The sequence below is a fragment of the Sebastes fasciatus genome, chromosome 14, assembly GCF_043250625.1.
Source record: "Sebastes fasciatus isolate fSebFas1 chromosome 14, fSebFas1.pri, whole genome shotgun sequence".
NCBI lineage: Eukaryota > Metazoa > Chordata > Actinopteri > Perciformes > Sebastidae > Sebastes > Sebastes fasciatus.
This window is the reverse complement of record NC_133808.1, coordinates 29,334,931-29,349,133: the sequence shown is the minus strand read 5'-3', so window position 1 is coordinate 29,349,133 and position 14,203 is coordinate 29,334,931. Positions and strand designations below refer to the sequence as shown.

The window sequence follows — 14,203 nt, the reverse complement described above, 5'->3', positions numbered from 1 at the left end:
TTTTATATTGATGTGAAAACATCTCCTAACAACTGGATTTATTCAAGTTTCTTGCCAAAAAAATTACTAAAATCTTTTTAAAGCCATTTTGCAAGATTGCATTTGAGGAGGACACCCTACTTCAATCTGTCCCGTATGAGCCCCCTAACTTTATGTAAATCAATGAACTACACCTCTAATGGCATTATGATTGATGTGTAAATGTGAAGGTTGCTTTTGATTACTGACACAATGTTGTGGGTCAAATCTGGGTCAACAACACACATCAGCCGACTCTTCCTCATGACACTCCTCCTGACCTGGGTTGAAAGTTGGTGGGACACTGTCATGGCTGTGCTGACCAGAGTTCTTTATTAAGTCAATGCTAATGATGTTTAAAAGTCTTTTTAAAATTTGACTCCTTAAAGTAAGTTAGAGAGAGAAAGAGAAAGAACAACAGAAAGTAAAACTGGTAATTATGTAATGTAATTGTGCATAATTCTATGGTTTAGCAGTAAATTGTAGCTATAACTAACTACACTGCAGCAGACTGGAGTCAGAACAGTAACAGTGAGAGATTAACCCGCGGCAGTAGTCCCCTATGAATATTTACAACAGACGTTAGACGCCTGTCTCCTGTCTGAAAGTGGTATTAGGGTGTGGATTAAACCAGAACGCCCCTGAATGCTTTTACAGGTGTCAAACACGTTCTTATAGACAGACACATCCTGTCTAACAGTGTCAGCCCAGCCAACTCTCCCCTTGTGCGTGTGACACGGCTGTTTGTGCACAACGGAAGCCAAAGAAAATGTGTCGTTCAGTATTAGGAGGGATATTGTATTGCTGTATCATGCATCGCAGCGTTTTGTTTGTCTACTTTCAATAAAGGCATCAAATGTCACCTCTAGTTAAACAGGTCACTGACTATTTATCTAACCAGGGTGTTGATTTCTCAGACAACTTGTTTAGAAATCACGCTTGCTGCTAGAGTATTGTGATTTTGTTGCAGCTCCTCTTATGGCCGACAGGATATTGAGGTAATCTGATGATACTAGTCTTGTGTAAATAATCATAAAAGTGATTAAGGGGCGTAGTTATATGTTTCACAAAGATGTCTTTGTTTGTCGAGACTTCATTTGTTTCTGTGTCGGTGGAGAATCATGGAGGCTGCTGCAGAAATGATTAATGAGACCTCTAAAAGCATATTGGGCACCAACTGCTAGAGCTGCTCAGTCTGGAGACCCATTTGAATAAGTTTTAATTAATCCAAAGAGTGAAATCTGGAAAGGCAATGAGATGAATGGTGGCATGTGGTGTAGAACATTTTATCTTTGGGTGCCTTCTGGTGGTACAGATGGCCAGATACACATATGTGCCATGTTATATACCCTTTGTTCCATAATGGAGTGAATTTTAATTGTAACAGAGAGTGCACTGTGAGCACGAGTTCAGCTCACTGCTTGTTTACCAGTGAGTGTAAGCTTCCCTTTTTTATGATGAAACTATACTCACAGGTCTCTAAACACTTCTCTCAACTGGAGACTGAAGACAGTCTCCTGGTTTTGTTGCTAAAACTTGGTGGAGATCTCTGATTGTCTGGTATTACGAGAGTATGCTGAACGATTTAAGACGGACAACGCTACAGAAGTTTTACATAAGAAATACAGCTTCACAGACATGATGGCCTGAGTCATTGTCTAATTGCCGTCCTTATGAGAAAAGCTAACGGTGGAGGGATGTTACACAGATGTAAAGTTCTGTAAAGTGTTTAAAGAGTGTGTTTAAAGACCTCTACATGGCTTAAAGTACAGTTAAAAACACTGGATTTATGTGGTGTTACACCATGTCACCCAAAATAAGTAAACGCACACATTTCCAGATACACACACTGCGACAGCTGTGCAGTTTGATAAGCTCTGAACTTCCCCTACCTCTGTTGACTTAAATAACTTAAACTCAGCCCTTAATTTGTCAAGTCGGACAAGATTAATTTGCACGTTAAGATGCTTTAAGACAGATGATGGCTGTTTTCCCGAACACAGAGTCTTTACTACAGTATATGTCTGAACTAGATCACCAAGGTTGCCTCTCAGGGGTTATCCCAGTCAAAACACAAGCCACGGTTGGCTGTTCAAGTGGGGGCATGCCTAGAATTTAAGATAACGATCCCATAAATCTTTAAAAAGATGAAAAGAAAAGGTAAAAGAAAAGGCTCTAGAGAAAAGAACAAACCGAAGCACTTTCAGGGGATACGAGTGAGATTTAAAGACCTGATAATGCAACGAGCTGCTCATGGCTGCAGCGAAACGGCAGATCTTTGTGAGCGAGCCGGGCTGTTCGGCCTCATAGCGTGACTTTATGAGGCAGCGCTGGGTATTTTGAAAGGCTTGTGGCTCGCTGCTGCTGAAAAATATGGATTTGCTTTCCAAGTTCATTGAAAACATCCAGGGCCTGTTAGCAATCATAGTTGATGTGGTAACACCGTATCATGTGCTGTAATTCTGTATTTGGGATATCTGAACCATGTACGCACAAACCCATCCACATGACACAAGTGTAACAGAAGGAATAAAGAAGGCAAGAACAGCGTTTTAAGCCCTGGCAGACGTTTGCAGCTCAGAGGAGATGTATGAGCGCGGGGAAGCCCAGTCTTGTTTGTTATCGAGTCCTGATGGGCTCATTATGAGAAGATTCTTTTTTTGTGTGTGTGTTTTACTTATACATGCCCTTAAAACCTCAACATAATTCACCTGTCAACTCAGTATCATAATACGTGAGACGAGGACATCTCACTTGGGTGACAGAAGTTGCCTGTTGGCTCTTGATTCATGACTCGCCTTTCAGTATATCGTGAGAATGCAAGCAACCGCTGGGAGACAGATTTAATCATGTTTTCATTTTTTTTCCAATTTCCATTCTCTGGAAGGTTTGTTCTCAGTCTCTCTCTGGATTTGAAACCACAGCGCTACATCTCCCTTCATAGCCAAACTTTCCTTTTTTCCCCAGTTCCCTGTTGGCTGGGGCCGAGCTCGCCCACCAAGGCTTTCTGTGACATTTAGAGTCTTCCCAAAAAATGCTTGTGTTTGTTTATGTGCCGAAACAAAATCAGCTGTCGTCCCGCTCCAAGTTTGGTCGGGGGAATCAGAAAAACAGATGAGGGATTATTTCAGTTATTTAAGGACCGTGATTCCAATCTGTTAGGAATTTGAATATATAAAGAGTGATTTTTATCCAGGAGTGTAAACTAGCTTTTTAGTGTTGATTGTGATTTGCATATATTTCCAGACTTCACAATCTGTGTGCTAAATTTAGACCTCTTGTAGGAGGCAAAGTTGGTATTTCTGCCTCAAACTGTTGACTTTCGTTATTCCTTCCCTCTGAGAGCATTGATGACTGCCTGGAGACTGATAAGAATCATTTTAGCGATATGATATGTGAGACACACCTAACACAGCAGCAACCTGAATTTTGTTTAGTTTTTTTTTCTGCGTGTGCCCAATCAGTCCAAAGCCGACGGCATTACTATTCAAGCAGATAAAAGAAGCCCAGACAGCCAAAAATAGCCCAGTGTGTTGATTTAAAAACCAGATGCCCCCAGACTCCACCACCACCACCAGCATCACCACCACCGATACAGACATCGTGTCTTGAATAGTATGTAATCAGTGTTTATTTTCATCATCAACGTCTGCTTGTGGGTTCTGTGCCGCAGCACAGAAACCTTTTCAAACATGCAGAGCCCTAAACAACACCATTCAAAGGTGCAACGTATCTGGCCACATGCTCCAAATAAATAGGGGGCCGCATTTCACCTCTACTACTGGGTCCATATAATCTAAATTTACTAAACCAACAACTAACTAACAGCAGGGGGGCAAGAATACAAAAACTTCAACCGAACTCCTGAAACTCTGAGAGCCGGTCACAATAACAATGCTATCTTATAATCTTCATGTGTGACGTCGGCCTATATTGTGTTTACTTTGCCACTAATCGGGGGCTGCAAGGTACGTGTTAGGGTTGGGTGAATGGATGAATATATTGGCAATTGGCTGAGTGCATCGCTGGTTGTTTTATTTTGCCGATGTTTGCCATTTAATTTTGCACATTTAATGGTTTACCTCCAAAGAACGAGAGTCGCTCAGCTGTCAGTCGCGGTTTGTTGGGCTGACGCTGGCTGGTTGGAATTGTTTTTACATATCGTCCAACCCTAATAGGTGTACGTTTTGATTGATTGTTTATTGGATTATATACACATGCACATTTTAGTTCGCAGTCATAGCGCCACCCACTGGTAACAGGAAATGTCATGTTTTGCATGTTGATGTATTCTGCCTCACAAATTAATCAGATCCACCTCAAATTTGGACTCACTTTTGATTTAATCCAATAAACAAACTATCAAAACGTGCACGCACCACGGATGTATAATTGACAAGCCCTCGGGGAAGCTCTAACTTCTTCGTCCTCTCATGTTGGACTGAAGACAGACTGGAAGCTACAGTGACTCACTATCATCTCTAGAGGAACAAGTGGTATTACTCTTGTCCGATCATGAAAAAGTTGAGGCCGTTTCCTTCCCCTGAAGCCTTGGAAGTAAACGGGGACATTAATCAAACAACTAATGGGAGGTTGAACTTGTGGACTGTGACCCAGCTCATTGGCTGTTATTTGTTGCGAGCGCTGCCCTTTCCTGCACATCTGCGTGAGAACACAGATCTCTGTACAGGATCTACTGGAACTAAATGTTTTCAAATCAAGATAATATCCCCCTATGCATTGCTGGCATGCTTTATACTCTCTCTGAATCTGGCAGACTTCCAACCCGTGACAGCATTTCCCTTTTCTCTCCTTACTTTCAGTGTCCTGACTCCACATGCTAACACTTTTAAGCTTTTTTTAATACAACTTAAAGCATTTCAAGATTTTGTTTCAGTTTTATTTTCCATTGTTTGTTGTTGACTTAAGCCAGTCATGTCTGTGTTTTATTCTTCAGCGCTTCAAGCTTCACTGCCACTACTTTATACTTTGACTTGTTTTCCTTTGCTTTAACTTGTTTCCCCTGAATAGTCAGACTAGAGTGCATGTAGAAAAGCTCCACCTCGGCTCCTCACAGTTCTTTGGATTTCACTTAATTACCCCCATGATGAAAAGACGTCAAATCCTTTAAAGACTACCTCATTCCCTGAGTGACAGGGATGTTTGCCTGGAGTGAATCTTGCATCAAAGGCATGCTCTGCATTTCACCAATCCCATAATGACTTGTTTTTTTGAAACAGGAAGCCACAGTTTCATGCTGAAAAGTGACCTCTCTTGGTGTTGAATTACACCTTTGAAAGTATTAGAAGAAGCTTTCAGGCCGGCTGTAAAATGTTTTGTATGAGAGCGTATCATCACTGTTTAATATAGTATAGGGGCTGTTTTAGCCAAGAGCCATACATTGTAAATTTCCAAATATGACAGTTTCTTTTGCTCTTTGTTTTTTATTTATCAGATGTCAAAGTCAAAACTTACTATTGTGAAGGGGTTCATGGGTGTTGCAGGATTAAATCCCTCCACAGAGACCTGGGGTTTCTAAAAAACAAAAGAAAGACAATGTTTGGCATTTTTGCGTGATAAATAACTTAATATTATTTACTGTATGGATATCCAACCTCGGGCTCACTCCCAACTCATCATGTAGCGCCATACTTTCCAACCCTCCCGATTTTCCCGAGAGACTCCTGTTTTTCATTGTCCTCTCCCGGTTTCCTCCCAGGGTCAAAATTCTCCCATATTTCTCCCAATTTTTAACAAATTTTCACACTTTGTTTTCCCTTTTTCGTTATCTTAGCCTGTTTCTGGAACTGAACAGCGTGTCTAATCCCTACTGTTTCCACCCGGACGACAATAGAGCTACACCAACTGTTGTTTCCCGGCGGAAAAGAGCAGTCTGTGCTCGCCACAGTGCCCAAAGTCGGGCCTTACTGGATGCAGCGAAAAGCCGTCGTTGGATATCCTTATTGTTGTCACTTTTCTGTTGATCTAATCAGTTAATTACCACTACACTTATCTATTGCAGTGGTGCTGGGAAAATCCCACGCTGAACTGTAAATCACAGCGAGACCACCACCGCAGCTCAACGAAGAAGAATAAATTAGGCTTTAGTGTCTATTGACCTTTTAAATACCATCAGATGATATCAATCAAACCGTATGTGAACATCCCTTTCCTGCTCTGTGAGGGCAGCGTGTGCGTGTGTGTTTGATGTTAGTGGGATTCTGTGTTTTTCTTCCTTCACTGCCTCCCACAAACTTACAGGAATGTCTTTCCAACTTCTGGTCAAGCTCTGGCCAAGTATCATCAAACATATTTCTCCTGCAGCCGCACGAAGAACTGTAACTCTGCAGCGCCATAAACTGTTGAGCCATTAGCAGCGGAAAAAAAGACGGGGAGGGAGAGCACGGTGCAGAGTCCACCACTGGGGAAGAAAACTAGAATGAAAACAAGCAGACGGCCACAAAGAGGCCCACTTACTCACGCAAACACTGAATAGAGGGAAAAAAAGTTGGGCTTGGAGTGGCATGGTCTACGTTTGCCTGTGAATGTTTGGCTGAAGCACTAATAAATAATTATGTGTGTGTGTGAATGTGTGCACGTCTATTTATTTCTATATTCAGATATTTTTACTGAATTTTTTTCCACTTTTATGCAAACGTTCATACACAAAATGTAACAAACACTGGACATCTAGCATACCGGCACATGCTGACATACCTTCACATTCTATCACACATATGCACAAGACATAACTATTGTGCTTGCGGGGGGGATAAATATATAAATAAATGAATAATAATAATAATCCAAATTAGTTGGATAAGAAGAAAAAAATTATGGAAAAAAAAAAATATATAAATAAAATAAATACCTAATAGTATATATTATTTATGTATTATTCATATAATTTAATATCATTTTTATTATTTATTTAATAAATAAATAATTACATTCAAATCAATTAAAATAGAATTAAAAAAGGAGAGGGTTGGGAATCATGGTTGGACTATACTAGTCTGTTTATTTCTAATATGTTTTTAATTTCCATCTGTCTGATGATTTCTATCCTGTACTGGCTGCATATGTAACTTACATTTTTATAATAATATAGAATAAATATCAAAATAAATGAATAATAATCCAAATTAAGTGGACAAGAAGAAAAAAAAAAGTGTTTTATTTAATAAATAAATAATTCAAATTAAATTAATACAATTATAATAAAAAAAAGGAGAGGGTTGGGAATCACGGTTGGATTATGCTAGTGTTTCATTTCCATCCGTCTGATGGTTTCTGGCTGCACATGTGACTTCCATGACATGCTGGTAGTGGTCGTATGGACGGCTTGCATTGTGTTTTCAGGCCTGCAGCTTTGTGTGGTGTGTAGACGTGTGATTGTCAGGCCGTGCAGGTCTGGCTGTTTGTGTAAACACTGTGTGAGTTGTAGCTGAAAGGTGGAGAGTGATCTGTGTCTGTGTCTGTGTCGGAGTGTTCAGGGGCCCCTTCCCTCCTTAAAGGAGTTGCGTGACAGGACTGGACGGACGGGTTGGGAGAGGCCGTATCCTGAGATTTTCCTGTAGTGGCTGTCCAGATAAGGGAAGCACACTTGTCGGCTGTTGCTTACAAAAAAAAAAAAAAAAAGATCCCGGGGGCAGATGCAAGAGGACCGAGTGTGTTTGTGTGTGTTATGTCTGTGTATGTTATGTGTGTGTGTGTGTGCAGACATGCAGGCTGCCAGATCAGTTCTCCAGCAATGAGAAAACCTGTCTTCCGGGAAGGGGGGATAGCCAGATAGCCTCCTTTGCTTTTTTTTCTTCTGCTGCACTCAGGGGTTATTATAGTTCACTGAAACTAAATAAAAAACAATATTGCCTTTTAAAAAACTAATGAAAACAAAATAAAAATGAATATAAATTCATTTTAGTGTTTTAGCTATAACACATCACTACCGAAAAAAAGGAGACGGCATGACTTTCTGTGAACTCCCGTGACCCTGAACCACAGGAATTGAACAAACTTCCAGTAGATGGTGCTATGCCGCAATCACTTCACTAAAGCAGCGTGAGGATTAAACATTAAACACTATGGCCATTCCTACACAGTTCTAACCATGTGTTTTGTATGTATATCTAGCTACATACTTCTGAGACATTAATATATAAAAACTCAACTAAAATAAAATCATGATCTTACATTCATATTATTTTTTGATTCACAAAAGAGTCAATCTACAAATGGATGTAACAGCAAAAGGCATCACACAAGAGCAAAGGGATGCCATTTAGTGTGGATTTACCCTTTAAAATCTTACAAGTCACAATAATTCAGGATAACTCGTAAAAGTTAGGTGTAGTTAGCTAGTCCAACTTGTTGCATCAGCTAACTGAGGGGTTTCATTTTATGTTTTAGTTTCCTCCACCTTAGTTTAGTGTGTTTATTTTTACCATGGCTTTTGTGTGTGCGGTGAACGGGTGAAATCAACATTAACACAACACACTGACTGTCTCTCTCTCTCTCTCTCTTCTTTACCGTCTCCTCCTGCTGGAGATAAATTAACGGAAAGCAGCCGATACCGGAGGTTTGTGGGCCTCTTAACAGGTCCGGACGACGGGGAGCACAACTTTCAGCTCAAGAGAAAAAGTCCCGTTATAGAAATAAACTAATCTCAGCACAGCCCGGTGCGGTGTCGGTGCTGGAGCTGAAGTGAGAGCAGCCGGTGCTCGTAGACGGGGCACCTCCAAAACGTCCCAAAACTTGCATTTCAAATGCCGAACCTCGGCAAAATGTCTATCCGTCCTCCGGTGCGCTATGGCCGGCGTGTGGCGGTGCGGCTCCTCGGTGCAGCAGCAGCAGCTAGACGGCCGCCTCGCCAGGAGGAGACGGTGAAGAAGAGAGAGTGAGAGAGAGTCGGCGTGTTGTGCTAATTCTTGTCTCATTTGTGGTCTGATAAACAGTAAATTCATCTAAACTGGGTTGAAAAAACGATGCAATCTGGTTTCCATGGATTTGAATTACGTCTGACTATCAACCACACCCCCATTCTCTGTTTGAGAAAGAACGTTAACCAAAAAAAACAAGAAGTAAATCTGGCTATGGGGGGGGGCTTTAAAGCTTGCAGCACAAGCATGTCCAACCACTTCCATGCAAAATGATTCCCACGTTACCATCTCTCAGAACAATAGCATTACTCTTCTAAACATGACATGACAAGGTGGGGCCGCCCCAGAGAACAATGATGAGCAGTGAGGAGGCTTTCAGCCGGGGCTGAGCGACTTTACCAAGGAAAGCCAAAGTAAAGCCAAAACAAGCAGTGGATCTGAGTAGTCGTTGCTGTACTCGGTGCAGGCTGTCATTAGATGTGGACATGCCAAGCACTGCCTGAGTAGTATTAACAAAGAGATGCAACTTCTGCCTGTTTCTGTTCGCAACAAAAGGTACCCAGGCTACTCACACATCTTCCTAATATTATAAAAACACAACAGAGAGACGTTGCCAAGATTTTCGTAATCCCTTATCTGGAAATGGTTGTCTAAACTAGCTTTGTTGTCTGGCTGACACCCAAGCGGCTCAATTGATTGCTAGTCGTGTCCTGTTACTGCAGCTTCCTTCAGTCACATGACCGGCTCTAAAACGGTGCAGATGAAGGTGGGGATCACTCGACGAGACTGAGTCACATGTGTGATTGGTGGACAGGCCTCTTAAGTGGCCTCATTATATTAACAGAGCGGTGTGTATATAGCCTCGGAGAACAAACCCGCTGTGCCTATCTTAGCCGTAGACATGCCGAGGCATATGAAACAAGCCATCAAAAAAGACTTCTTACTTCTAAATGAGTAATCAAGCTAGCTACATACTGTGCATCTGGAATGTGTAAAAGGAGACTACAAACAGTATGTCTTCAGGCAAGATGCAAGATTTGATGCTGCTGCCATGTGATATTTTTCAAAGTAAAACTACAAAAGGGGCTTTATCTGTTCCCCTGCAATGCGCCGCATGTACAGTGAACCCAGAGACCAGACGCCTTTATTACAACCAACAGACTCGTGTGCCTGGTCTGTCTCCGGTCAAATAGACCCTCCATAACTCTGCTGCAGCACTTTACGGCTGAAACAGTGCCACAACATGTCATTTATTTCAGTGGAGTCGCAACAACGCCACATTTCAGACATTATTGTTTATCTCACGTCTGAATGTGATTATGACTTTATTAGAGTCAGCGATGAATGATAAGAAGCAGCTCTAAGAAAAGAGCGATTAAGAGGAGAGGAGATAAAAAAAACATTCTCCATTCAGTCTCCTTTTTCAAACAGCAGTTTTTAATAGTGTTGTAGAGAGAAACTGTAGTGATCTGCTCACCATCTGACAATTTATCAAGAGAACTTTATTATTTTAATAAAGACTGCAGCTTTGTGAGCTGGCCTTTTCCAACCTTTTTAAGAAAAAAACTGACATTGAAAAAATAATATTTTAATGTTAAATAGTGCAGGACTCACTCATGTTCAATCCATGCTCACATGTCTCCTTTTCCTTGGGGATCATTAACCTCTTTTACCCGACAGACCCGGTACCAAGTTCAGCTGAGCTGTGTGTTAAAACACTGGCTTTAAAAACTTCATAAAATGCTGTGGTGGTCTTATTTTCTGAATAGTTTCTAAAAGACAAGACCGTAACGCTACTAAAACAACACTCCAAAATCAACGCATAAGAAATTCTATTTTTACTTTATAATGTTTTTTTTTATCATTGTTTTCATATTGCATGTATATACTTGACTTTTTTGTTATCTTATTTACATTGTTATTGATCTTATTTGTTAATATCTAAGTTTTACTTGATCATATTTCATTGTTATAATAAAACTATAACAAAATTATACAATTTAGTTGTTTTTTATTGATTTTATACTGTACACAATGGTAGAATGTGTTGATGCTCAGGGTAAATGTCATGGCCAAAGGCTCCATTGTGTGCACATAGCCTCCTGTAGTGGATATCAGTAGTAGTTTAGAGCCAGATTCCCTTTCAAGAGGTAGAAACACATTTGGCACGCTTTGGGTATCCAAGTGGCCAAATGGAGAGTCCGCCTGGTCCTATCCTCACTAAAACCTTTATAGAATCTATGTGCTTTGTGTTATTTATATCTGCTTTGGCACAGTTGTAGTCGAGGAGTTGCTGAGTGAATTCAGTGGCATCTCTGTGCATTACATCATTGCTATAATGGTTTTATCCACTGTCTGATCTAGAAAACATTTTAGGACAGTATAAAAATGAATTTTTTTCCTTTGGTTCATCACAGTTTACTCAGGCATAGTAACAGTCACAACGTTACTGACACTGGGGATGAATTCTCTGAGGTCTTACCTCTCCATAGAGACCAAGATCATGCATGTAGACCTGCTAGTTGTGGAGCTATTCTTGATTTATTTAGGGTATGTCTGTCTAGGCTAACTACACCTTCCAGAACCCTAGGAGGTTAATTAATGAACTGTTAAGTAAACGTCAGGATGTGGTGTGTCGTTAGAAAGACATCCAGTCGGGCGGCGAGACAAGAAGACAGACAAACCAGTTTAACTATATTTTCTTAATCAAATTATTATTAGTATTACTCAAACCGTCCGTTGGAAGTGTCAGTTAGATTTTGCACAAATTAGTCATTGTGGTTAAAATGTGGATTTGCATACAAACAGTCTCAGTTCCAGAGATGTTGGTGTGTTCTCAGCAATTACTGTATCTTGGTGGGAAGAAAATCTATATAACGACAGTATAACTGATGGAAAGGATGGCCAAATGAAACCTCAAAATGTTCCTTTTTAAATCCTGATCACATCGCTGTCTGTCACGCAAAATGGATTAAGGGATACATTGTGTAACTTTGCTTGAAATGCTTAAGATGAATTCATTAATATTTACTTCTGCTGACCCTCCTCTCCGTTTTGTCTCCTTCTGTGCAGCGACCATGAACACTGGTAACAGCAGCAGTCTGATGTTCTCTGGATTGAACGGGCAGAATGGGAACAACATGGACACCTCAGGCTTCTCTGAGGGGGACCTGCTGCTGCAGGTGAGACCGGGGGAAAGTTCCTGCGGTGGAAACGGGGCTTCTGTCTCTCTTTTTCTCTTGATTTCTGTTAGACTTGTGCTGTAGTAATTGCATAGACTAAATGTCATATTAAATGTAAAAAGCAGTAGAGGAATCCCCCCCATCCCTGAAATAAAGAGCTAACCAGTTTAAAGTGTGGTCAGGAAGAGCCGGGTCAGGAAGCCGGATCAGATGACATGCATTTACCCTCTCGTTCAGATCGTCAGTCTGAAAGCAGCACTAGACCAATCACAACATGAAAAGAGCACAAAGTCACACAGAATAGATCAAAAATAGACCGTTAAATGACTCATTTGAATGTTACTGCCACTTAGAAGAAAAAGTCCCACGGCTTGGTGATAAGTGAACAGCCTGAGGCCAGCAGGTGCCCAGTCAGACTTTGTTTATTTGCGCACTGTAGTTGTGTTGTGTGGAGCTAATCCAGGCTTTTCCATGGAGGAGGAAGTTTTGACAGGTGAGGCTGCTCGTCTCGGCGCCTCTTGCCAAAGCCCGGCCACGCTCCGTGGCTCCTAACAAAACCGGCGCTTTGTCGACAGCCCTGCACCTTGTTTGTTGTCGCTCACCTGTCAGGTACATTTTCACACTCTGTTCTGCAAAATGATCACAACGGCCTGTGATTGTGTAACACAAAGGGCCTTTGAGAATCAGCAGCTGTTGGTGTTATTGGTTGTTCTCTGCAAAGCATTGCTCAAACTGACAGGATGGGATTTAATCTGGACTGATTTAGAAACTGGCGAACGTTGAATTATAAAATGCAAATTGCAAGTCAGTTTAGTGGAAGCATGAGCTGTCCTTGGGGACTCTGTTTACTGTAAACTGCTCTCTGGTAACAGCAAACTGTCTGCTGATGCTTTTCCAGAGGTCATTTAAATAGTTTACATTCTTATACTTTCGCATCTCTTGAGTTCATTAAATCTACCGTAATTCTACTGTTTATTTTTTCGACTGTTTATATACTTTTTTCTCTCTCTTTTTTGAGTTGTCTTACTTTCTGTTTTGTATGTTTATGCTTATTTAAAGCACTTTCGCGTTTGTGTCTGAAATATGCTATATATAAATAAACTAGGGCTGTCAAAGTCAACGCGATAAAAACAAAAATTTGTTTTAACGTCACTAATTTCTTTAACACATTAACGCAACTTGCGATTTTTAGGTTGTAGCGGGCTCAAGTTTTAAAGGTAGAGTGAAGATACTGGTATCATATGAAACTACAAAACCCAAGGAATCCATTGGTACCAATCATGTCATGGTAGCTTGTTGGGAAGGAGGTTAAATAAGGCTCCAAACTTACGCTAAATTTTGGTGAAGAAAAACTGGCATGGCCATTTCCAAAGGGGTCCCTTGACCTCTGACCTCCAGATGTGTGAATGTAAATGGGTTCTATGGGTACCCACAAGTCTCCCCTTTACAGACATGCCCACTTTATGATAATCACATGCAGTTTGGGGCAAGTCATAGTCAAGTCAGCACACTGACACACTGACAGCTGTTGTTGTCTGTTGGGCTGCAGTTTGCCATGTTATGATTGGAGCATATTGTTTTATGCTAAATGCAGTACCTGTGAGGGTTTCTGGACAATATCTGTCATTGTTTTTTGTTGTTAATTGATTTCCAATAATAAGTATATACATACATTTGCATAAAGCAGCATATTTTCCCACTCCCATGTTGATAAGAGTATTAAAAACGTCCCCTTAAGGTACATTTTGAACAAATAAAAAATGTGCGATTAATTGCAATTAACTATGGACAATCGCGATTAAATATTTTAATCGATTGACAGCCCTAAATTAAACTTACCTTACCTAACTGCAACTTAATGATACATGTAAAAAAAATACATTCTAGATGAAAATCGTTGACCACCCACTGCTCCACAAGATGCTCGTGTGTGTCAGTAACATACATGTACTTTAAAGCTACTTTAAGAAACCTTCCTGACTGACTGTCTGTTCCCGTGCAGGCGCTGAACGGGTTTGCCATCGTGGTCACGTCAGACGGATCGGTGTTTTACTGCTCCGCCACCATCAAGGACTACCTTGGCTTTCATCAGGTGAGGTGCTCGTTAAGTAATATGAGATACAG

The 14,203-nt window shown here is 40.8% G+C and overlaps 1 protein-coding gene across 2 annotated transcripts in view; it reads left to right on the top strand.

The window, feature by feature from the left end:
* Positions 1-14,203, top strand: part of LOC141781856 (aryl hydrocarbon receptor-like) — a 36,602-nt gene that overhangs the window by 16,057 nt on the left and 6,342 nt on the right. For both annotated transcript variants that reach the window (XM_074657776.1, XM_074657775.1), the window contains exons 3-4: positions 11,970-12,079; positions 14,082-14,171. In XM_074657776.1, the coding sequence (XP_074513877.1) occupies positions 11,970-12,079; positions 14,082-14,171 (200 nt within the window). The remainder of the gene's footprint in view (positions 1-11,969; positions 12,080-14,081; positions 14,172-14,203) is intronic.